The sequence below is a fragment of the Eleutherodactylus coqui genome, chromosome 2, assembly GCF_035609145.1.
Source record: "Eleutherodactylus coqui strain aEleCoq1 chromosome 2, aEleCoq1.hap1, whole genome shotgun sequence".
Lineage (NCBI taxonomy): Eukaryota > Metazoa > Chordata > Amphibia > Anura > Eleutherodactylidae > Eleutherodactylus > Eleutherodactylus coqui.
Window position 1 is genome coordinate 113,797,807 of NC_089838.1, and position 25,070 is coordinate 113,822,876.

Sequence of the window (25,070 nt, forward strand, 5' to 3'; positions counted from 1 at the left end):
CGATTGCAATTAGTCCTGCCACAGCTTTTTTTTTTTTTGCAGATAGAACTCTAAGAAGCTTGGCGGAATGCTGGCTAACTACTGGCGGAAAACCTGAGAGCATGGAGCCACTTCATCATTCTACTGCACCACCGGTATAGTTACTTGATTGGTGGAGATGTCATTGGGAATGTGTTGGTGCCGGACTAGTTTTATCAAGCTGCTGCTAATTTCTGTATGTTGATGGTGGGAGGTGGTATCTGAGTATAACACTAGCGCTGCTTATTCATGTGCACATACTGTTTCCTTTTATTTTCTGCAGCTCATACAAGCACCTGCCTCATATATTCTGTATGTTTGATATATGGTGTGTGGCAGGATGCAAGCAGGAACAGCATACACCAAATGGGACTGTGTCTGGAACATCTGCAGAATCTATGTGCTAAACCCTCCCAAATCAAGATGGGAGATTCTGCAGAAAGTTGTGGAGAATAACAGGGGTACTTCCGGATTTGAATGGACAAATGGGTAGTGGCCAACCAACCAGACATCATGGTAGTTGACAAGGAACAGAAGCGATGAGAGGTGTAGTGGTACCAAGTCACAGCAACATCAGGAAGGAGTATAAGAAGCTAGAGAAGTACCAGGGCCTGAAAGAACAACTAGAGAGGTTGTGGAAAATGAAGGCTAAAGTGGTCCCAGTGGGGGTAGGAGCACTTGGGGCTGAAAACTGGGGACATGGCTCCAACAAATTCCAGGAATTATCTGAGCACATTATGCAGAAGAGTGTAATACTAGAAACAGTCAACATTCAGCACAGAACCCTCAAACTCCAAGACCTTTTTTACAGGACTCAAGGTTGAGGAAGACACAAACACCCATCGGGGTGAAAATATAAATTATATAATCATACATTCGAATTTAAATTGAAGGGGTGAACTCTGGTACATATCTGCAGCAATTGGTACGAATTTGTTGTGGAAAATTCACAGAAAATCAGCTGTCTGTGAACGCACCCTATTATAGAGATAGTCCTCGATATGTATGAGCTACAGGGTAGCCTTGCCCACCCTGACCTCAGGCCAATGACCAACAGCTGTCCCTCTATACACAGTAAGGCTGCCTGTCCACGGGCGTTTCTGCATTGCGTTCCCCGTGGCGATAATCCGGCCACAGAGAACGCAATGCATGCTTTCCATAGTGTAGCTATGGAAAACGCAGTGCCCCTGTCCATGAGCAGAGAATCATAGCATGCTGCGAATTGCCGCAATTCTCTGCAGTGAGCCTATCTGCCAGATAGGGTCACTGCTCTCCAGTAGCGGCTCCACTGCGGAGATCGCAACGCCTGTGGACAGGAAGCCTTATAAGCAGACAGCACTAAATCAGTGACTGGAGGGCGGGATGAGATTAACCTGTAGCCCATGAATATCGAGGACTACTTCCTGTAGTCCTCTATGTATGTGCGGCTACTGATAAGAAAATACTTTCCCATCAGCCACTACCTTAAATTCCACCTTAACATGAAGTGACCTGGTAACTTACCATAAGCAATAAAAGGCAGTACTGTTTTATGTAACAAAGAAGCTTTATTAAAAGGGACCTGCCACTAAAAACCAGAAAAGTAGTAGTCACCATGTTTCTAATAAAATACTATTTTTTTTTAATGGGTTATGCAGCACAGAAAAGATGGAACATTTGGTTTCCAAGTGTGTGTGTATCACTGTTACATGTCATTTGGCATGTAAACGGCAATTCTGTAACACATACCCATTCTATCTTTACAACCACACATTCCAACTATTGACTCCATCAGCTACAACAAACTGCTGGATTCTAAGTGCAACAAAGAGGGGTGTAAAGTTTATTTTCAGTTTCATGTTAAGTCATTGGAAAAAGTTGTGATTTTCTAGTGTACTTTGTGCAGATGAAAAATATTTTACACTCTCTGCTTGCTGTGAGTGAATGGAAACATTCTTCATGCTATTACATATCAGTGTCCTCATTCAATAACAAGGAGAGATTTTGAAGTGGGAAAGAACTGAAACAAAGTATATTAGACGTATACCACTTTATCTTACAAGGAATAAGCCTAGTTTACATAAAAAAATGCCACTGCTCTTTATCTTTGTTGTGCTATACAACGCCCTAATTAGGCTTGGTTAAAAGGTAAATGCACAGTACTTTGGGGCCAAGTGTATTAGATTTGGTCTCTCCCTCAAGGCATTTAAGAGGGCTGTATAGCACTGAAGTGGAAAGAAAAAAAAGGATCTGTTTTTCCAGAAACAGTGCCATGTCCAGCGAAGGACTGTGTGCCAATCACTTAAATGAAGCTCAGATGCAATACCAGAGTGCCACTGCTTCTGGAAAACCATCAGGCCCTTTTCCTTGTCCTGGACGACCCCCTTTAGGAACCTTTCACACAGGTGGAATTATTCCTCCAGGATTTTGATGCAGAATTTTCCTACATCTTTTGCCCAATTCTGCTCGTGTAAAAGCACTCTTAGGCTGTATTCAGATGAACGTATATCGGCTCGGTTTTCACGACAAGCCGATATATGGTGTCCTCATCTGCAGAGGGGGGGGGGAGGGAGGATGGAAGAGCCAGGAGCAGGAACTGAGCTCCCGCCCCCTCTGCCTCCTCTCCACTATTTGCAATGAAAGGAGGCAGGACGGGGCGGGGCTAAATTACAAGAATTAGCCCCGCCTCTCCTCATTGCAAATAGTGCAGAGGAGCGGAGAGGAGGCAGAGAGGGGGCGGGAGCTCAGCACTGCTCCTGGCTCTTCCAGCCTCCCCCCTTGCAGAGAGAGACGACATATATCGGCTGGGCGTGAAAACCCAGCCGATATACATTCGTCTGAATCCAGCCTTAAAAACAGGTTTTCCCAACAGGGTTAGGATTATGTAATAGAGGTTTTCCTCCTTCTATATTATGCAGGAAAGTCACATTTGAATGGCCTTTGTGTAATGCTACATTTACTTGCTTGAAGTTCATTCTGTGTGGAGAATGACTGTACTTAGATGTAATAATTAATATCCTGCAATCCCCTTGCTAAGTATATAACAGCTAACTATATTAAGCCATTTCTGGGGGCAGAGCCACGTCGTTAAATTTCTTAAGAATTACAGGATGTTAAGTCCCCTGCCTTTGTAAGGGCCCATTCAACCAGGGCAGCTTCCACTTCTCGGGTCAAAAGTTGTTTGATCCCTTTGTATGGAATTTGTAATACAGCCTCTTGGAGCTTACATAATACCTTTGAAATCCATTATAGATTGGACTCCGACTTTGGAAGCAGTCCTTTCTGAATTCTGTTCATTGTGAGAACCTTCCCTAATGCGGTTAATTCTTGCCGAATCCCCACTATTGTGCTGCTGGTAGGATGTAAGGGAAGTGTTGATTTCAAATATTCTGTTTTCTCTTAGTCCTAACAGCAGCACAGGCTGCCCGCCATTGTTATATACTACTACTTTATAATAAATTACGATGCAGGATGGGCTAGTTCAGCCTTATTTAGTGTTTGTGTGGGGAGGGCTTACTCATCTAATCATTTCATTCAAGTTTCCATCTATCCTACCAGCCCACAAGGACAGAAATACCCCATTCCTGTGCTGCTGTTAGGACTAATGGAAAACAGATTAACATCAGAAATGGCTACTTAACCAAAAAAATAGAATAGAGGTAAGAGAGAGCAGCCTATACATGAATGGACTACCCTTATCCCGTAGATTCCAGAAACGACAGGTAGAATCTGTCCGGATGTTAGTGACAACTCCAGTTTATCTAAATATCAGCATTTTAGATCACAGTATAAAAAGTTTATTGACAATAAATTCACGAGTAATGCAAGCAATCTCATTAAGGTAAGAAATTTGCCTCTCACAGGACTCTCTAAAGCTCTGTCTGTGCCAGCACAAACCTGACCTGTCCAATATCTGTTTGGCAGCATGATTGGTTTTCACAACAGACGAGCTCTTAATGGAAATTGTGTGAGCTTCAATAGAAGCGACATCTCTCCACAGTTATTGCACTGTTTTTACTATAGCCGTAGCACCAAGGATCCTCTTGGAGGATGCTACTATGGCGTCACTGAGGAAAGGTTTAAAGGAGATACTCTTCTTGTAGGGGTGTTGCTAGCAGAAACAGATTGCGGGAATAAAAATGTAGCATTGGTAGGTAGGTCGGCAGAAGGGCTTTCATTCTGGTTACGCAGCTGCAGAATCTGGCGCAAGAGTGCTTTGCCTTCTTCTCTTGTCTGAAAAATCAAAACTACTTGTAAGCATCACAGCAACAGCAGTAGTAGATATTAAACATGCCATTATTTTCATGAGTGGTGGATGAGGGCATCTCTAGATCTGTTCTTCAAATGATTCCATTAATTCCTACCTTAGTCATCAAGATTCTTTTTCCTAAATGTCAAGTGTCTTAAAAAGTAAACTTACACCAATTATCTGTAACTACTAAAAAGGAAACCTAGTGCCATTTAAATGCAGGGATTTCGACTAAAGAATAAAGAATGTTTTCAACCCATCAGATAGAATTAGCCATCATGGTATAGGGAAGACCTGGACAAAGCTTTGACTGGTTTACAAGCCAGCAATGACATGTGGAGCTGGATGATAAAACGTTTGCTGCCATTAGAAGGGCTTACTACAAATGTATTTTATAGTTTTAACAGCAGCTATATAAATCTATGCACTGTGAGATTCCCTTAGTGGTGGCTCCAGAATTTGATCCCATAACTGGGTGGAAGGAAGCAGAGCGGTTTCAGCTCTGTATAATAAAACCATGACCTCTACATAAAATTTTCAAACTATTTAGATGAAATTAAATATTATATACACACACACTTTTCTGCCCTTGATCACTTCTATTAAATCCTTCACCTACTCAAATAGGGATATCAATTGTACAAAAATTCCTGTTTTGTCTGTAATACAAGGTGGAAGGAGGGAGTTAGCCATCTGCATCAGTGTTTCCCAACTCCAGTCCTCAGGGACCCCCAACAGGTCATGTTTTCAGGATTTCCTCAGTATTGCACAGGTGATGTAATTATTATCGGTGCCTCAGACATTGCCACATGTGTTCTTACTATAGGATATCCTGAAAACATGACCTGTTGGGGGTCCTGAGGACTGGAGTTGAGAAACACTGATCTGCATTACAAGCATCAGCACACTTGGAAACCTTCCTTTTTAGAAATGCTGTTTGTCCCTGGGAGTGTAGTAAAAGTTTAGTCCCCCTCTCTCATCATTAGAGCAGGCTCCAAACTTCTTCCGCTGGGCACAGTAGGGGTCCCAGTGGTCAACCCCCAATTGATTAGTAAGCTATCCCTTATTCTGTAGAAAGAGAATAACTTGCTGTGATGAAAATACCCTTTTAAATGACAGCTATCATGGGAAGCACAAGGCAAAAAAAGGAAACAGAAATGACTTTCTGGGACTCCTACAACTCAGCAATCATCTACAATGCTAGTGTTTTCTAAAGACTAACTGAGAATGAAATACTTACATCGTTAAAGTTAAAACACTTCTGGGCACATGCTGAGGCTTCGTCCCACAGTTTACACTTGAAGTAATACTGAGCCAGGTACCTAAATGCAGTGCTCACTTCTTGATGCTCCACTATCTCCTGGAAAAAAAACAAATCTAAACTGCTGTGACATGCTCCATAAAAGGTAGACTAAAGAGACAATGGGGGGATTTACTAAGCCTGGCATTTCTTGTTTTGGGCTTAAGGCCCATTTAGACACAACGATTATCGCTCAAAAGCCATCTTTTGAGCGATAATCGCTGTGTCTAAACGTGCTGCCATCGTGCATTTTTGTGCACTGTTCGTTCATCAATGATTTTTAGCAAGCTAAAAACCAAGGATGATTCTTATCAGTGCTGAGCTCTCAGCGGGACACCACTGATAACATTCTTTCAGCTGGTACCGTGCTTGGACTTCTCAGTGGATACCAGCTGAGAGTTCTGAGAACAAAGCAGCTGCTGTTCTCGGAGTTATCAGCAATGTCCCACTATTTAACTCTTAAGTAGCTAATTAGCTACTTGAGTTATGCAAAGATGATTGCTCAAAACTGTCAAACTGCCGTTTGATCGATCATCTTTCAGTGTATAAGGGCATTTAGTAAAGGCCCACTTACAAACTGAAACTGAAAGATTAGCGATCATTTTGCATCAAGTTTGAATGGGCACTAATGCCCATTTGTACTTTAGCAGCTTCATTTGCGTGCAAATGAGCCTCCAGAGCTGCTTGCAGAACTCAGCAGGTGGTCTGAGCTCTCTAATTAGCTCCATTGTTCAGCCACAGGCTGCTAAGAGAATAGAGTGTGGTCTGTTTTCTCTCAGGAGCTGCAGAGAGAATACAAATGTCATCTCCTGCTCCTGTGGAGAATACAGTGTGCGGTCTCAATGATGGATTTTAAACTCACCTAAAAATCATCGTTCAGACGAAAAGTGCACGATGGTTGAATTTACACACAACGATTATCACTCAAAAACCATCGTTTTAACGAATTTTGAGCGATAATCATTGCGTGTAAATGGGCCTTAAGATATCCTCCAGTGCATGGTGCACTGATACATGAAGAGGCACACACTTCCATATTTTCAGTGCATCCCCAACTAATCTGCGTGCCTTCTGAGAAATGTATCCCAATTAGGCGCACATTTCTAGCATGATTTACTCCGGTTTGTGGCGTAATCTTTGATTCAGGTGGCGAAACTCCCTCCAGACAAACCCCATCCACTTTTCTAAAAAGTCGTGGGGCCGGTGTAGGAGGAAGAGAAGTCGCAAAATTTTTGCGTATGCAGGGTTAACACAAAATTTTGAAACATTTGTACACCAGTATCCTGGCTACAGCATTTGGTACATGTCTTCCATTACCTTTAACTCAACACTTACTCCACAAGAGTATATATCCTGTATATATTTGATGTAGCACTGTGCAGCCTGTTCAGACTCATTCAGCTGTTCGTGGAGTCTTTAAAAGAAAACCGTAAGAGAGACATGCTGTAAGAACTGATAGTGATAACGTTCGTATTGAATATTTTGAAATAAATGGCACAGAGAAAACAAACCTTAGCTTACCCATTTATAGGACTTTGTAATGAAAGTTGGCTACAATAACCATAGTTTTATCAATCAGATTTTGGTGAATTACGCAAGGCACATGTCTAAGTTTGAAGATTTTACATACATAATTAAACTTCAAAACACAGTTGCGTACTATTGTAGATGCAATGCATGGAGTCGGATTGAAAGACTGTATTGGGGTACGCTCCAGCACAAAATCCGCCATGGACTTTTCTGTGCAGATTCTAGCTGTAGCAGAAATCAACTCTAAGCCACATATTTCTGCAGCATATTTTGCCCAGTAAATGAGCAAAATCCACGTGTGTCATTTCTGACACAATTCTGCTCAAAGTGGCACATCGCGTTTCCCGTGAATGTTGCTACCAATAAAGGGGTTACTTTTCTTTCAGTTTTGTTTTGTGGATCTTTTTTAGGTGTTTATATATTATATCATGTCAAAAAGTTTGAAAAAAGCATAGCTACACTTTTAATAGATTCATTCTATTTTGAGCATAAAACATTTAGTTTGCAGTACTACAAATAATATTAGCAATAGGCTGTAAGCACTCCTCAGATGCAGAGGAAAAAAAAACTGGGTACTAGAGATGAAAATCCACTTTGCCATTGTTTTTCAGACCGCCAATTATGCCACATTTCCCAGATATAATTGGGAGGCTGAAATGGATCTATATTGAAGAATTACAGCCACCATTGTCTTACATACTGCAAATATGGCTCCATAGTAGGACTTTTCAGATTTATTCATCTCTAATGGACACTGTATAGCAAGAACATTAAGCTTTTGGGTTGAAGAGGAGAACAGGCCTCATCTACATCTGTTCCATCACCGATGCTATATCTAGCTAGCGTCTCATCAGGAAGAAAAAATAAAGGACCAATGCATATCTTTTGCATAGTATTGTTCTCTCCCAATTTTGGGGCCAATATAATAAAGGCCATTCTAAATTATTTAAATAATAATGACGACATCTTAAATTCAAAAACTTACTTTGCCAGTTTAACTAGAGCCATTTTTTCCACATCACCAACGGCATATGCTCTCCAATAGCACTGTCAAGGAACAACAAAAACAGTTATGCCGAGGCTATATGGAGACTCTGTAGCGTGACTTTCCAATCTGAACTAAAAAGCTACAGCGAGTTTCACGCAACGGCGTGCACTTTTGAGAACGGCAGCCATCACTCAATAGCTAAAATTGGAAAGTTGCACTACAAAAAGTTCCCATGTAGCCCCAATCTTACTCTGTCAAGGACTGGCATGTTTTGTTTTCCTTCTTCTATATAAATTTACATTATCACAATCTGAGCTGGAGCAAAGGAAAGTGAACTAGTTCTCCATGGCATACAATTATGTCATTGCTCAATTTCCAAAGGGTCTCTGAAAAATCAAAGGTGGAATCTGATTGGCTGCCATGTGCATCTATTACACTTTTCCTTTACACGAGTTTGCATACATCTCTCAGACAGTCCACAATATAAAGTGTGCTTAAAGGAGTCCAAAACAAACATGACAAAAGCGTGAGTGGCTAAAAAGCATCACAAATAAGAGACACATTGGCAAAAGGAACATTTTAGAACTCAGCACAGAGCAATCTATATGGAAACTGAAAACTCCCCTATACTTACTTCATTGGGAAAGATGTTGGCAGATACCGTGTGTGCACGGATTGTAATGCATGTATCCTGTCCTCACACAGCGGTTGTGAAGGACCCGCATGCATGGGAGGTAGCAGACATGAACAAACGGTTTCTGAGAAATAGCTTTTCTTGAACAGGTCTTTTAATACCATGTATACTACAAAAAGAATGTTTTATGCACCCATTCAAGATGAGCAAGGATGGCTTTAAAAACTCCAATAAATAGGCATCACTGAATTCACATCCCACAATGCAAACGAATGGTTACTCCAGCCTACAGCATTAAACCAGACAAATATGTAAAGTCGAATGTGCAACTAAGAAGTTTTAAAGTTAACCTTCAAACTTACTTTTTTGGCTTCCACAAGTTGGTTCAGCTTTTCATAACATTCACCTAAGGCAACAAGCATCCGGGAATCGTTTGGTCTGAAAACAGATGAATAGTTTAACACCACAGGATAAGGACAGTTTCACACGAGTGTATCATGGATGTATTTATGCACCCTTAATATGGCCGAGTATTGTGGTTCAACCACGGTGTGAGGGTATATGTATATATTGCCATGTGTTTTTTATGCTTTTATACCTGTATGCAAGTTCTATTCAATGCTAAAATGAGAAAAACTTAATAAGTCGCCTTACATCAGATATTCCAAAGGTTTGCAAGGCCGAGAGAGATGTGTCCAGAAATTCAGAGATGATACAGAACTGGACACGAAGGCCGCGTGCTTGGCTGTTTTCCCAGAAGCGCCGTATCTAGATAACGACTGTTTAACTACGCATATAACTATCACTGCCTCAGGCGGAAATCCGGACTTCCCATATATGGTTATGCGGAGTGATGAGTAAGGATTTGGCGCTCACTGGAAGGATACTGAAAAGTGTAGTAGGTGAGTGGTCTTGATTGCCAGGTGGAGACGAATATTCATAGGTGCTGTAAACAATCTCATAAGAGAGAGCGGCTAGAGGGAAACTCCGGTCATGGCATGAAGGAGGAAGATATAAATGAGATAAAAGGAAAAAAACCTCAGCGCTCGCACCGTAGAATAGGTAAGAATAGAATATACTGAAGAGACTGAAGTTATATCACTTACTTCAAGGAGGCGCCTTTAGGGTAGGCGCCTCCTAATCCAAATAGGCGTATCAGATATGGTACCGATCAACAATGATGAACAGGTTCCACGATTTTAATAAAATAAAATAATCTATAATACACAACGCGTTTCGGCCGCACGGCCTTTTTCAAGTGACACTTGAAAAAGGCCGTGCGGCCGAAACGCGTTGTGTATTATAGATTATTTTATTTTATTAAAATCGTGGAACCTGTTCATCATTGTTGATCGGTACCATATCTGATACGCCTATTTGGATTAGGAGGCGCCTACCCTAAAGGCGCCTCCTTGAAGTAAGTGATATAACTTCAGTCTCTTCAGTATATTCTATTCTTACCTATTCTACGGTGCGAGCGCTGAGGTTTTTTTCCTTTTATCTCATATATATGGTTATGCGGTGGATTAGAGCCAATGAGACCATTACCCATTCCTAGTGACGTGACCAAAGGGTATAAGACCCCATGTAATCTGTAATAAAGTGCGCAGTTATGTCCCCGTGTGAGGAACTATACCAGACCTCCGTGTGTGGTGTCTCTTCTTTACCGCCGGCAGCGGGGCATTGGGGTGGGCCTGATTGGTGCTGTACGCAGAAAATTTCCCTGACAACGGGTCTGCTGACCCGAGCTTAGAGCATCTTAGGGATCTATGTTGCTCGGAGTTTGGGTCAGTGGACACGGTCAGGCATAGACCCTCATCAATATTACAGGAAGGGTGGCATAGATACGCTTTAAAGCACTTATGTGAAACTGGCCTAACAAGCATTTTGCTACCACTGACATTAGGATCTCATTTCAGCTTTCTCTGCAATAAATAATGCAGGGCTTCAACAAAGCATAATATAATGTTATGTCAGATCCTCACCGCTCAGAAAAGGTTAAGAAAAAAAGCATTATGGTATCGTATAAGAATAAATTACTAATCTGTATGAAAACTGATCTCCAACTGCGCCTTGTGTCTGAAGGACCCAGCCCGTTCATACATTACATGGACAACCCACTACATCGAATGGGCACCTGTAATGTTTAATTGCTACAGCATGAGACCTCTGCACCTAATGCCAGGATTCCCTGCATATTACAGCTGAGTGACAAGAGTCCCAGCAGTGAGATATACTAGAATCCGCTTATTTTGGACAGACTGTCAGAAGAAGACAAATTAACCTATTTACCTTATCTTTGATGTATATAAGGCGACTTAAGTAAATTCATTCAAATGCATATATGGTATAAGTATATATGAAATATAGTATAACTATCTTAGAAAAACTAATATACAAAGAAATCTACCACACAGATAGAACATGGCTTACCGGAGCTGATGGGCACGTCTATAATAATACAAGCAATAGAATGGCATCTTTAGGATCTCATAGGTCTGTCCTAATCCATACCACGCTCGATAATCTCTCTTATTGACCTCAATGGCATGTCTGTAAGAAAGAAAAACATGTATCATGGACAGCAGCATACAGGACCACCAATACAAGCTACCAAACACAGACAACCAATTCCCTTGTAGGCAAAAAACCTGCAAGGACCAACGTGCTTTAGGATGTGTTCATAGGTCGCTGATTTGCTGCAGATTTTGTAGCTGATTAGGAGCAGCTGACCCAAAAAAACACCAAAAACCAAAATGCATTCTATGTAGTGCATTTCCACAGAGACTTTATAAAGAGTCGTCATCACTAGCTTCATGCTGTCTGAACCACGCTTTGAAAATTTATTTGGATGGAGACTTAGTCACAGGGATGGACCCCCAACAGCTTCTTCCCAACTGGAATGCCTAAACTGATAGTTCTTTTCCTATATACAAATAGGAATAGGCCTGTAAGTCTAGAAGGCGCTAGCGAGGCTTCACACCTATGACTCCAAGCCCCAAAATCTGGGGAAATCTGCCTATACATACCTAGCAGCCAATATTTTTTTTTCTCCATTCAGAGGGAAAAGTGCCACATGTCTGGAGGGGACATTACATGGAACAGTTTACAAAGACAAATCCTTTTAAATGAGCAACTAGCTCGGGGATCAGCTGATTACTGCGAGTCCAGGTTCTATCACCGCCGATCAGCAGGGAAAGCTGGGTCCAGGATTATACTTTCTTTGCAGGAGAAATGTAGCATAACATGCCAGCCATTTAAAGGAATCAAAGATGTAATGCATTGCACATGGCTGCTCTAACAAAGCAGGAAAGGGTGTTGCACATAGACAACCCATTAAGATACGCAACAGCAAATTTATAAGAAAGTAAGCCATTTTTCCTACCTGTAAGCCTGTATGGCCGCAGAGGTGTTCTTCATCTCCATATATTCATGACCCATAAGGGTCCATGCGCCAAGATATCTGGGATTCAGCTTTAAGGCTCTTTGAAAATACAAAGCTGCCTTCTCGTGCTGAGAGCGCAAGCTATAATAATTCCCTAAAAGAAACGGATGGCACTTTCAGGTAAGCACAGACCCAGCCGTTGTCATAACCTAGATATGAGGATTGCTCACTTACCAATCACACAGCAGGTTTCCACACGATACTTGTCAATATCACAGAGGTTATGGGCTAAATAGCTCAGTTCTGGTTTTAAACCCTTGGGAAACAGGATGATACAGCAGTTAATATCATGTATTGGAGAAGGACTGCACAAACTGACATATACTAAAGCCAAGAAGTTTTACTCCTTACTCTGACATAAAGCAGGTTAGAAAACGTGTCCATGTTTTCTATTCTATAAGGGTCTTGTTTTCGTAACTCATTGAAAATAGAAAGAGCTTTGTCAATATCTGTCAAAAGCAAACAGTCATCAGATCATGAGATCTACAAATACAGTGAAGCAGAAAATATTCAGAATACTGAGGACCGACCTCTAATATTATGGTACGCAACTGCGATCTGAGAGATAATGTAGGTACTTTTGGAGAATCCGGCATCAATAAGACTCTGATATTTCTGTAGAGCTTCTTCTATCAACTGCTGCTCCGTGTATATATGTGCCAGGAAAAACTCCTTTATCCAGCAGTCTGGCAGGGACAAGAACTTCAGCTGCAAAGGAAACATTCAGGGCTATCAAATATGGCAAGTTTAGTAATGCAGCTAAACCCAGAAGATAGTTGGAAGTTGCTATACCTGGGGCTTTGTTTATACAGGCGTCAAGAGATTTTTTCTAACAGAATCCACAATGGATAAGAAGGATCCACTACAATCTTGAATAACCTATGTGGCAGTGCACAAGACAGCACACATGCTAGCTTACTATGTGACTATTTGATAACATGCTGCTGGTCTCTTAGTAGTTTCTAAATGTTCACTCCTAGTACAGTTCTTTAGGGGAAAGAGCGCCCTGGAGTGAGCAAGGTACTCCATATTTATTAAGATGCGCACGCCTCTTAATAAAATTGGCGCATGGCTAGCCATTCCTAGTGCCAGAATCCAAAATCTATGAGCTGTTCCAGATTACTAATCTAACTGACGCCAGTTTCTGAAGTAAGCTACAGTAGATATGATGGGCTGCATTAGCTCCTGCCCCCAAGCACCAAATACTTTTAGAGAAGTGTGATGTTTAAATAAAAAACGGTAAGTCCCAAATTTGTGCTCAGGTACGACTTGTGCAAAAATTTGTGACTTTTTAATGCCAGAATTCTGGTGTAAGTTGATTAATACATTCCTCCCTTAGGGATATGAGAAATGCATACATTATAATTATCGGCAAAATATAACAAACTATTCTTACCATTTCCTTGTCAGTGATTAAGTTGCACAGTTCCAACCATGTTCCCCAGTGCAAGGGCAAGACATGTGTTGCTTCCACAAATACATCCAAAGCCTCCTTCACCAGATCCAATTTTCGCAAAACCACCCCATATCTGTAGGACAGTAAAATGTACAAGATTAATAAGACAAGGCCTGTCTGAGGACATCAACAGAGGGGAACATTTCAGAAACTCACAGGTAAAGACTAAATCCATCCAGCTCTCTGGCCTTATGCTTCTTACTGAGTTCCACTCGCAGTTCACGAAGGGCCTCGTTCTTTACCTGTCCTTTCTCAAGAGGACCTAAAAAGACACACATTCTACAACTCTCTGTAATAAAGCTCCAAAAAAGGGTCAATAAACCATTGCAAACCCTCCTTTAAAAGCAGAGCAGTGAGACGCTGTCAAAAGCAGCTTCGTCTCTGACGGACTCAGTGTAATCTATATCACATGACCACTAGAGATGAGTGAGTATACTCGCTAAGGCACATTACTTGAGCGAGTAGTGCCTTAGCCGAGTATCTCCCCGCTCGTCTCTAAAGATTCGGGGGCCGGCGGGGGAGAGCGGGGAGATCTTTCTCTCCCTATCTCCTCCCCCTGCTCCCCGCCACAACTCACCTGTCACCCGCGCCGGCCCCCGAATCTTTAGAGACGAGCGGGGAGATACTTGGCTAAGGCACTACTTGCTCGAGTAATGTGCCTTAGCGAGTATACTCGCTCATCTCTAATGACCACCCATTTGTTAGAATACATGCCACCCAATATGCTGCAGCAGAAAAGTCACTACACAGAATTTTGAACTATTTAAGAATTTTATTTAACTTAATTTTGCATTTTTTTGTTCCTTTTGGGGACGTCGTCAACAATATATTACAATATTTCAGTATTGCAGTATATTGTAGTTTTAAAGGCAGGGATTAATAGGCGTAAATACATGGCATAGCAACCATTGGCATTCCATCCCCTGGCTGACATGACCGCACATGTAAGTGTCAAAGGGCCACGACTGGCCCTTGCTCCGATTACAGCAGGGGTCAGCTGTTTCAGACAGCCGTCACCTGTCTGGTATGAAGTGGGCTCGGCTCCTGAGCCCTCCTTGTAAAAACACGCAGAAATCACTACTTACAGTTTCATGTGTTAAAAAAACTGACATTATACTGATAGGCTACTTGCCTAAGAACCACAACAATGTTTTAACTAGACTTTATAAACACACATGGATTTTTCAGTTCTAGAATTTTCTACAACTAATTCGCCATGTATGAATATATCCTAAATCTTCCCCTGCACTTCTGGAGACTATTCCAATATGCAAGAAGTGTGATATCAACTCACAGATGAGTTAAACAAATATCGTACTTACCCAGGCTATCTACGGTCTCATCATCTTTTCTCTTTTCTCCAGACTAGAAGGTAAAATTGTGTTTTATTACAAAAGGTACAAAGAACATTTCATATTTATTTCAAGCTATGTAAGCTATGATATCAAACCAGCAACCTACATAAATAGGAAAAGGCAACATGACAAGAAATGTAAAAAAGGGCTAGTAAAACAGAACAGTTGGCTCAGAGTATATGTCAGAATTCTAATCAAGAAGAAACTCAGGCACGTAGTACATTTAAGGCAACATGAAAGTTGCATCCGAGAAACTCGGACACAAGAGGGAAAAAAAATTATACATTTCCTCCATACTCTACTCTTGTCCATAAAAGCAGATGTAAAAAGTACATGTGGCAATTTTCACCCGAACCATCAGTCTATACTAAAGAAAAATGCACATTATAGCCACACTGGCTATACTGTGCCCATGTAATATATAAAGAGCACAAGGACTGAAAATATGCCCCATTACGAAAACTCCTGATCTAAACGGCCCCAAAAATCACATGGTACATTTTAGACAGGTGTGGTTAAAAATCCTGTATTAGGGCTCGTTTACATTTGCATTACAGCCCGCCGCAGATTCTCCATGCAGAATCCCGCAGCGGGTCCCTCCTTTCCCGCAGACATGAGGCCTAAAAAGAAGAATTACTTACCTGTCCGGACGCTGCGGATCTGCCCTCCGTCGCGGCTGGATCTTCTTTCTTCGGCCCGGCAGATGTGCTCGGCACGCCGGCAGCGTGCCGCGCGCGCGCGCCATGCACCCTATATATATATTTTTTTAACTCCTGCTCTCCCGCACTGGAGAGCAGAAATTCAGCTGCGGGTGTGCCGTGGATCCGGACGGCTTCCATAGGCTTCAATAGAAGCCTGCGGGAGACCCACACTAAACTGGAGCATGCTGCGGGTGTTTTCCAGCACACGCAATCCGCGCCACAGGGGAAAATTGACATCCGCAGGTATTTAACTACCTGCGGGTGTCCAGTGCATCCCTATGGGGCGCGGATCCGCATGCAGGAGAAACGCTGCGGATTTTAAATGTTATTTTGCGTGGACATGAGGCCTTAGGGTTTTTGGAGCAGAGAAGAATTAAAACTGAATTAAACTCACCCTCCCCACCCCATTGATTTCAATTAGCGTAAAAAAGCAAAGCATAAACCTAACAAATAGCGCTGCAGACTGCGCTACTTGTTCAGCTAAAAAACGGAAACCTGATGGAATGGAAACAAACTGTAAGCTTTCAATTTTTTTTCCCAAAAAGACTGAAATTTATGGGGGAAAAAAATGAAAACGTTTTAATTAATGTTTAATTTGGTTTTAATTCCGTTTCTCCGCTCTGAAAACGGAATAGAAAGATAGAAAGTCCTAACGGAGTCCTAACGTAGGTGTGAACGAGCCCTTGCTCAAATATTATTGCTCTTAACATACAAAATACAAGTAAAGCCAAACATCCCTGGACTCCATAGCTCACCTAGTTTCAGCCCATAAGCTTAGCCTATAGGGCTAAAAGTAGGTGACAGATTCCCTTTAACTGAATATATATGAACTGCTCTTACCAAATACCTGGAGTACATATACAGAAAATAGGCTTTCTGGCTCTTACACCCTCGAAGGAAGTACGCAGCTCTGTCATATTCTTTTAAGTCAAAGTAAGACTTAGCCAGTGTATACGCATCCAGATCTTCTGCATCTTCCTGGAATAAAATATATAAAAGGTTAAACAAATTCTCCCAAGATGGCAGTATATCCTGGAGCACTGATATTAAAGGGTTGTTTCATCTTGACAACACCTTTCAATGCGCCCGACTAGGATATATGGATGACATATAGTGGGTTTCCCTTTACGAGCAAGAGCAGAGAGACAAGAACAAGCAGCAGCTCTCACCTTGAGAAGCCTGGATTATCCATATACTACATGAACAGCCATTCATTGGAATGATTGCATGTAAATCGGTATTTCCCCTGTAGCAACCTCTAAAGAGGAAATATACATTTAGCAGAAACTTTTCCCCCACAAAATGAATTAATTAGTGAGGGTCATGGAAGCCGTACCCGCAGCTATCAGCGGCATGTATATTAAAAAGGACTGACTGTGATGAGAGAATCCATTAAAGGGGGTTTCCACCACAAAACTATTGATGACCTGAGTGCCGTGGCCTCTTCAATCAGCTACTTGGCAGATTCCAAGTGGCAGACCCCTGCTAATCAACTACCTTGTTCCCCCGAAATTAAGACATCTTCTTATATTAATTTTTTCCCCAAAAGAGGCACAGTGTCTTATTTTCGGCGGTGGGGCCTTATACTCACCTGGTCCGCAGCGTTCCAATGCTTCCCAATGGTCTTCAGAGGCGCTGAGGCACTCTGCGTCCTCCCCGTCTGACATCTGAGCTTCTTCTGCTGACAGGGCTTTGAATACCCCACCTCCTAGCAAAGTGAGCGCTGTGATTGTCTAATCGAGCGCCAGCAGCCCGCGCTCGATGAGCCAATCACAGCCATTCAGTGATGTCATTCACTGAGTGGCTTTGATTGGCTCATCGAGTGCTGGCTGTGATTTGCTGCTGGCACTCGATGAGCCAATCACAGCGCTGCTGGAGGTGGTGTATTCAAAGCCCCGTCACAAGAAGAAGCTGAGATCGCAGATGGGGAGGACTCTGCGGTTTGCCACAGCAGCGCTGGAGACCATTGGGACGCCGCGGACCAGGTGAGTATTGATAACTTATTGTTCCTGTGCAATAGTCACTTAGTGAATGGGGGTGGAGCATGCTAGATCTTTTCCGGCCATCCACTGTGAAGAAGCAGCCAAAGATGAGCGACTACCTGTTTTCACCGAGTGAGAACTCACCCACTAGTTGCTATGTTTCACTAAGCTGAAAAAGGTGGTCAGCGAACACTGAGCGATTTCTAGCGCAGTACCTTGCTTGGTCCTGTGCTTGTATAGGACATCCATCACTTAAAATGACTAGTTTTGGCAATTTTGTGGCCGATCGTTGCCCCGTATAAAGTCACTCATAGACTAGTGTGAGCTGTTATCACAATGCAAACCAAACACGCTCGATTTCCCCCTCCGATATCTACCATAGGTGACTGAACGGATGCATCTGTAACAGATCAGATGGTTGGCCGATCAGACCAAACTTGGCAGGTTTGGACAACTAATCTAAAGTGGCCAAATGTACTGAGAAAATGGGGTGAACATTATTAAACCTACCTCTGTTAGTGCAGGTGCGGAGGGCAGCTCACTTAAAGGGATAGATTCCAAAGAAAAAGCCAATTCAGATGCCCTAGAAAGGAGAGGAAAAGAAAATGCCAAATGTTTCTCCAGTTAAAGAAGTTGGGGGAGATTTATCACAACTGATGCAAAGGGAGACGTTCAGACTTCATTATTTTTAGAGGACCTTTTGAAGAAAAAATCTGATAGTATTGACCTACCTGTGTAAACAGCCTGGCAGAGCAGTGTGCTTCCAAATAACACTGCATTTACAGGGAATAAACTAGGAAGCTATTCCTGCATCCCTTTGAATCCAGTCTAATGCTCGGGGCAGCAAATAAGTCGTACTGCCGGGCTGTCTAGTGACCCATTGTTCTCTGTCCTTTGGGGTCATTCCATGTCAAGTGGCCTAATGGTCCCTGCTTAACCATCTTCAATTTTTGAAAAGAGTGCCTTTTATGCAAAAGGTGTCTAGTGCCTCAACCAAGGTATAAACCAAGCTGAAACTTTGCAGAACTTCATACAGGTGGTGTGTGAGCATTCTGTAAAGATTTCAGTAAAATTAGAAGTGGTTGAGCAGGAACCCTCTCCCAAAGTAGGCCAGTTGACATGGAATGACCGTTTCCCATTCATGCCCATCATCAGACCGGCTCTGGGCACATTGAATGGCAGAAATGCTTTGCAGCACTGCGTTTAAACCTAACAAAGGACAAAATCTGCATGGGGTTCTGTGTTCTCCCCATGTTGTGTGGGTTTCCTATGAGTGTAATTTCTTCTTCCCACCCAGAGCTACTGTGACTCTAGAGTCTATTCACCCGGCCAATTAGAAAACTCAGGTTCCGTCTTTGCCCGACAGAAGGTCCACCCACTGGATGCAAATACTGATGTATCTTGTTTCATCATATGTCCGTACTACAGATACGCTTCATCTAGTCCTTGTAGACTAGACCCGTGTCCCTGCTCCTGAGAAACTGATGCAATGGAGGAACAGGGATACTATGGAGCTTAGGGTCTTCATGGATATCCTCCTTTTTTTGGCGATAGATCAAGAATTGCGTTCTGAGAATCTAGGGCTCGCCACACTTACATTTTGATCTTCTCCTCTGGTGTGGCTGGGTCTATCTACTGGTTTGGGAATTATCGAGTTCCTTTTGTTTTGTTGGTTTGTCCTTGTGATCACGTCATCCTCACAAACAACCACCATTCGAAGTCTATTCTAGAGACTGGGGATTATTGTGTCACTCCAACATGTCCCTGAGCCCTATTTTTTAATCGGATTAATAAACTTTAACTTTAATAATTGTCTCTACTGTGAAGGGCTAATTACTTATAACAGACCTTTCATTGGAATGGGGTCACACACATTACCAAGGTTTTCCTGCATGGCACCGCAAGAGGAAAAAAAAAAAATCATCGCAGCACGTTCTATCTTCCGGCGATATTGCCCATTGAAAACAATTGGAGAGCTCCTCTGTGACCGGCCGGAGATTCCTTCATCCCCGCAGTGATGTAAGGCTGTTTCTATGTGGAACGCCTCGCATACAGGGGTTTCACATGGATTGCGATGTCGCCCATGAATCACAGCCCAATATCACCCTCACATGTGTGAGGAGCCCTAACAGTAGCAACAAAGCGGATAGGATTTTGAAAAGCTACATGCTGCGGAAAGAATCTGTACAAAACCGGTGCGGAACTTAAATCCGCAGCATGTGAATGTCATGGCTGCTTACTCTGCGGAGTCCACCACAAAATCCACATAAGAAAATCCACGTCAAAAATCGGCACCAAGTCCATCGGTGGGAATCAGCTGCGTATCCGTAGATTTTTAGCATCTGCAGCGCTCCTCCTCACCCCGCAGTACTTGGCTGGTGCCATCAGTGCTCCCATCATCATCAGAATAGCAGGAACCTGCTGATTGGTGGGGTCTCACTAGTGAGAGCAGTGGTGGTCCTGTGTCCCCCATCCTCATTGGTAGTTCTCATCACTACTGCCCCCAGCAGTGAGGAGCAGATTGAGGGGAGTGCTGGGCGCGTTGGGCTCGGTACGCTGAGTACACTGGATGCACAAGTATGTCCGTCAGCCCCATTGAAATGAATGGAGCACCAACCACACATCCAGCGCGCCATTCCTTTTGACTTTACTGCGGGAGAACAAGCGGTCTCCACAGGGACAGGCAGAGGGGAAACGTTTGACCGATACATAAAAGCAAAAAACTAGACACCTCGATCTCCATTTGTTTCCATTTTTCATCGGTTTGCGACGGTTCATCAATTATACCGCGGATCCGTTATGTGGAATAAACAGCAAGGAGAAACAACGACGGTTCAGTTTGCATCCATTTCCCATTGAGGTCAATATTTAAGGAGAAAAAAAAATGTACGCAATCTACCGTCCATCGTGGCTCCGTTATCATGACCAGAAGAAATAGTGTCGCACGCTGCGCTGGTTTCTCCGTCCGAACGACGGAATTACGTGCAGCGGATGCGAATGGAAGAGAGATTTTTCCCCATTGAGATCAGTGGGAATTTTAACAGATCGGTTTAGTTGCGTTGTTAACATATGTTCGCACGTAGCAGAAAACTGCGTCAAAACCTGCACCTTCAATGTGGGTATAGACTAGGAATCAGCATCAGCAACGCTCCGCCTCACCTCGCAGTACTTGGCGCCATCAGCGCACCCATCATCAAGCAGCCTCTGGTGAGCATCAGTTGATAACACTTCCGCGTCACCTGATCAACAGCACGGCGCTCCCTAGAGGCTGCTTGTTGGTGGGGTGCGTGGCTAGCGCCAAGTACTGTGGGGTGAGGAGGAGCGCCGCTGATGCTGATTTCCAGTCAGTACCCACATTGAAGGTGCAGATTTTGGCGCAGAGTTTTCCGCTACGTGCGAACATATGTTAACAACGCAACTAAAGCGATCTGTTAAACTTTCCATTGAAATCTCTCTTCCATTCGCATCCGCTGCCACAGAGTTCAGTCGTTCGGACGGAGAAACCAGCGCAGCATGCGGCACCATTTCTTCTGGTCACGATAACGGAGCCACGATGGACGGTCAATTGTGTACATTTTTTCTCCTTAAATATTGACCTCAATGGGAAATGGATGCAATCTGAACCGTCGTGGTTTCTCCCCGCTGTTTATTCCACATAACGGATCCGCGGTATAATTGATGAACCGTCACAAACGATGAAAAATGGAATAAATGGAGATCGAGGGGTCTAGTTTTTTGCTTTTACGTATCGGTCAAACGTTTCCGCCCCCTCTGCTTCTTCTCCCGCAGTGAGATCAGAAGGAATGGTGCGCTGGATGAACATGTGTGGTTGGTGCTCCATTCATTTCAATGGGGCTGACGGACATACTTGTGCATCCAGTGTACTGAGCCCAATGCACCCAGCACTCCCCTCAGTCTCCTCCTCACTGCAGGGGGCAGTAGTGATGAGAACTACCGTACCAATGAGGTTAGGGGACACGGGACCACTGCTCTCACTAGTGAGACCCCACTAATCAGCAGGTTCCCCCTATTCTGTGGTAACCTTGGTACAACCCTCAGACTGAGCTGTTACCAGTGATGTAGCTGGCGCGGACTACCAGACGGTATAACCGGCAGACAGGGGGGAAAGGACTCCGCACCCCCGACAGGATCTGTCAGTGCGCCCGTCCGGCTCACCACACATGGATACTAGTGTGCTGGCAGCTCTCACCATTTGACGCTGTGCATGAGCCCGCGCTCCCGGCACAGCCAGCTAATGCTCAGCAGCTGCTTCTTTATCTCCCGCAGGTCGGAAAACAAACTGTTCGTTGCCGCCATCATGCTCTGCTAGCGTCACGGCAGCTGGATAACGTCCACCAATCAGACGGCAGCTTACTACTTTGACGTCACGTCGTTACGCCAGTTGAGGCGGATAGTAGGTGAATCCTGATTGGTCAGAACGTGAGTGAGGCAGCGGTCAGTGAGTGGGCGCCAGTTACAAGTAGCGGGGCGCGGGCGGAGCTGGGGGTGTGTGAGGTAGTGCCGGAGGGTGGCTGTACATACCTACCTGCCGGCCAGTTTGCGCAGTGTTAAGTGGCTCCGGGAGCACTGCGTACTTACTATATGTATCCACGGCAACCATTGTGCACTGACCATCAGACTGCTGGTGGTGCCTGTGACCAGTACCTGTTAACCCTTGGAGTCACGGTTGGCTTTGGAGAACCTGATTTGTCAGGTTGCCCTGTCTGTTATGTATGACTATGAACCCCATTCTTTTGCGTGGGGTCATACGAGTACATGAGCGATGGCGGTGCGGGAAAAATAATGGCGGCACGTCCTATCTCTAGGACGTCATTTTCCTTGGAACGTCTCGCCCGTTGTTTTCAATGGAGCCAGAAAAAACATTGTGCAGCTTCTGAGGTTTTTCATTAAAAACAATGGTAAACCCTGCCGACCCTCCTACTTCCCTGAAGTGATGGGAGGTGTTGTAGACGCACAAACGCCTCGCCTCCACAGGGACATCGCACGTTCCCTTCGGCTGCCTTCACATTGGCGTTAAGGTCAGTTCAGGGTTTCCATCTCTCTGCTCCAATTCTTGAGGAAACAAGAATAATACTTTAAAAAATGCATACTTTTTTCCCCCCAAAGGCTTCCATTTGGTCAGTTTCCAGGTTTCCATCACGTTATGTAGGAGGGATTTATGAATTGGCATGATGATGAGTCGCAGCATTGATTGGACAATTCATAAATCCCGCCTCCACAATGCGTCAGCTGTGATTGGCTGCGCAGTGGTCAAAGAACCAATCAATGAAGCGTGCAATGAACCAATCACAGCCATCACATTGGGTCATCGAGCGCTGCATTGATTGGTTCTCAAGAGCTGCTCAGCCAATCAGAACCATCGCTTTTTGGAGGTGGGATTTATGAATCTCATAATGAGGAAGTGATCTTCTGTGGGTGAACGAGGACTGCAAGAAGCGCGCCAGAGCTCTCGAGAGCAGCAGGAGGAACCTGGACTGAGCCCATTAGGTAATGCATTCCTTTTTTTTCATATAATGCAGCTAGGGCTTATATGTCAAGCCTCCCCCAAAATTAGGGTAGGACCTATTTTCAGACAAACGGGGTATTCGTTTTATGTTTCTCCATTTCAAAAACTGAGCAGAGAGAGATGGAAACCTTGATCTGAGCCTTGCTGCCTTTGCGCAAAACTTTTTTTTTAAATTTCCTAAATTTTGTGTTAGTATATTCTAAAAGCAATAACTTTTTTTTAGTTTTTCCTTAATGCAGCTGTGTGAGGGCTTTTTTTGTGGAATGAGTTGGCTTCCATCAGCGCCATATTTGGGAGTGCAGGGCCTTTTGACTGCTTTTTATACCATATATTTGTGTGCATATTATAATATTCACTGGCGGCGCTGTCAGTGGACGCACAATCGGCTGATCCAGAGCGTTGGACCGCAGTCAATCAACTATTGATGTATTCTGAGGAGAGGTCATCAGTAGTATTTTCCCTGGATAACCCCTTTAAAGGGGTTGTCCCGCGAAACAAAGTGGGGTTCAGCACTTCTGTATGGCCATATTAATGCACTTTGTAATATACATCGTGCATTAATTATGAGCCATACAGAAGTTATTCACTTACCTGCTCCGTTGCTAGCGTCCCCGTCTCCATGGTGCCGTCTAATCTTCAGCGTCTAATCGCCCGATTAGACGCGCTTGCGCAGTCCGGTCTTCTCCTTTGCTGAATGGGGGCGCTCGTGCCGGAGAGCGGCTCCTCGTGGCTCCGCCCCATCACGTGTGCCGATTCCAGCCAATCAGGAGGCTGGAATCGGCAATGGACCGCACAGAAGCCCTGCGGTCCACCGAGGGTGAAGATCCCGGTGGACATCTTCACAAGGTAATTATGAAGACGCCGGACCGCGGGGATTCGGGTAAGTACTATCTGGGTTTTTTTAAAATCCCTGCATCGGGTTTGTCTCGCGCCGAACGGGGGGGGGGCTATTGAAAAAAAAAAAACCCGTTTCGGCGCGGGACAACCCCTTTAATGTTACGCACTGTGCGATTCATTCATGGTGTGGAGCTCCATCCAAATGTATCACAGAAGCCCTCTTTGTTCATGAAACTTCAATCCAGAGAAGCTATTTATGACTTCTTCATGTTGTATACGGAGTTCCTTATCTTCGTCCTCAATGTCCCTATTGAAGAAATGCCTCCAAAGGGTTAGTGACCTCGCAATTCTATTTAAGTCCAAACGAGTGTCAAATATACTAAAACTTTGTGTGGGTGCAAAGCTGAAGCCCTCATGTGAAACTTGAACTTGTTCTATTGATAAACCACGGCGGGAGAGATGTAATACACGTCCACTGGTCACCGCATTAGCCTCACGTGTTTACGGAGCCAAGGCTGACATACTCATTCACTTTCTCTTGCTGTGCATCGTAGATCTCCCTGTATTTCTACTCTCTTTTCTACGTTTTTCATTTTTTTAAATTAGTTTTATTATTCCTATTACTTTCATGTCTTCCTTGTTTGAGTGGCCACGTCTGCTGTGGTATAACTCCATGCACCCTCCTGCCCTGCCACATCAGACGTATCAGTCTGGAATTAAACGGACACGATTCTGATTTCTATCACAGTGATTAAAGGCCCATTTACACCGAAAGATGATCGCTCAAAAATCGCTCAAACGACAGTTGGAGTGACAGTTTTGTGCGATCATCTTTGCATAAATTTTTAAGTAGCTAATTAGCTACATAATAAATGCAGGCAGAGCGGGAAACCGCTGTCAGCTCTGAGAACAGCAGCTGCTTTGTATATGCAAACAACTGCTTTGTTCTCTGAGCTCTCAGCTAGTATCCCGCTGAGCTGATAGTGCAGAGAACAGCAAGAGTTGCTTTGTACTTAGAGCTATTGCTGAGAGCTCCGTGCGGGATACCAGCTGAAAGAATGCTATCAGC

General features: G+C 43.7%; 1 protein-coding gene across 5 annotated transcripts; it reads right to left on the reverse strand.

Annotated features, from left to right (window-relative positions):
* Positions 1 to 2,667: 2,667 nt before the first annotated feature.
* On the reverse strand, positions 2,668 to 21,996 carry CDC23 (cell division cycle 23). Of its 5 annotated transcripts, XR_010790299.1 has the most exons (17): positions 21,848 to 21,996; positions 18,148 to 18,220; positions 16,496 to 16,633; positions 14,922 to 14,964; positions 13,756 to 13,861; positions 13,540 to 13,672; positions 12,674 to 12,851; positions 12,495 to 12,592; positions 12,318 to 12,399; positions 12,084 to 12,237; positions 11,132 to 11,251; positions 9,061 to 9,136; positions 8,062 to 8,123; positions 6,864 to 6,960; positions 5,487 to 5,606; positions 3,232 to 4,230; positions 2,669 to 3,185 (listed from the first exon to the last, which is right to left on the reverse strand). XR_010790299.1 is itself a non-coding variant. In XM_066591375.1 (16 exons), exons 1-16 carry the CDS (start codon positions 21,955 to 21,957, stop codon positions 4,054 to 4,056), a joined length of 1,746 nt encoding a protein of 581 aa, XP_066447472.1. In that variant the 5' UTR covers positions 21,958 to 21,996; the 3' UTR covers positions 2,668 to 4,053. The 5 variants fall into 5 exon arrangements, 4 of the variants coding, with proteins under 4 accessions (XP_066447472.1, XP_066447470.1, XP_066447469.1 ...); XM_066591375.1 differs by having other exon boundaries at positions 2,668 to 4,230; positions 5,487 to 5,603; positions 6,882 to 6,960; XM_066591373.1 differs by having other exon boundaries at positions 2,668 to 4,230; positions 5,487 to 5,603.
* Positions 21,997 to 25,070: the final 3,074 nt, after the last annotated feature.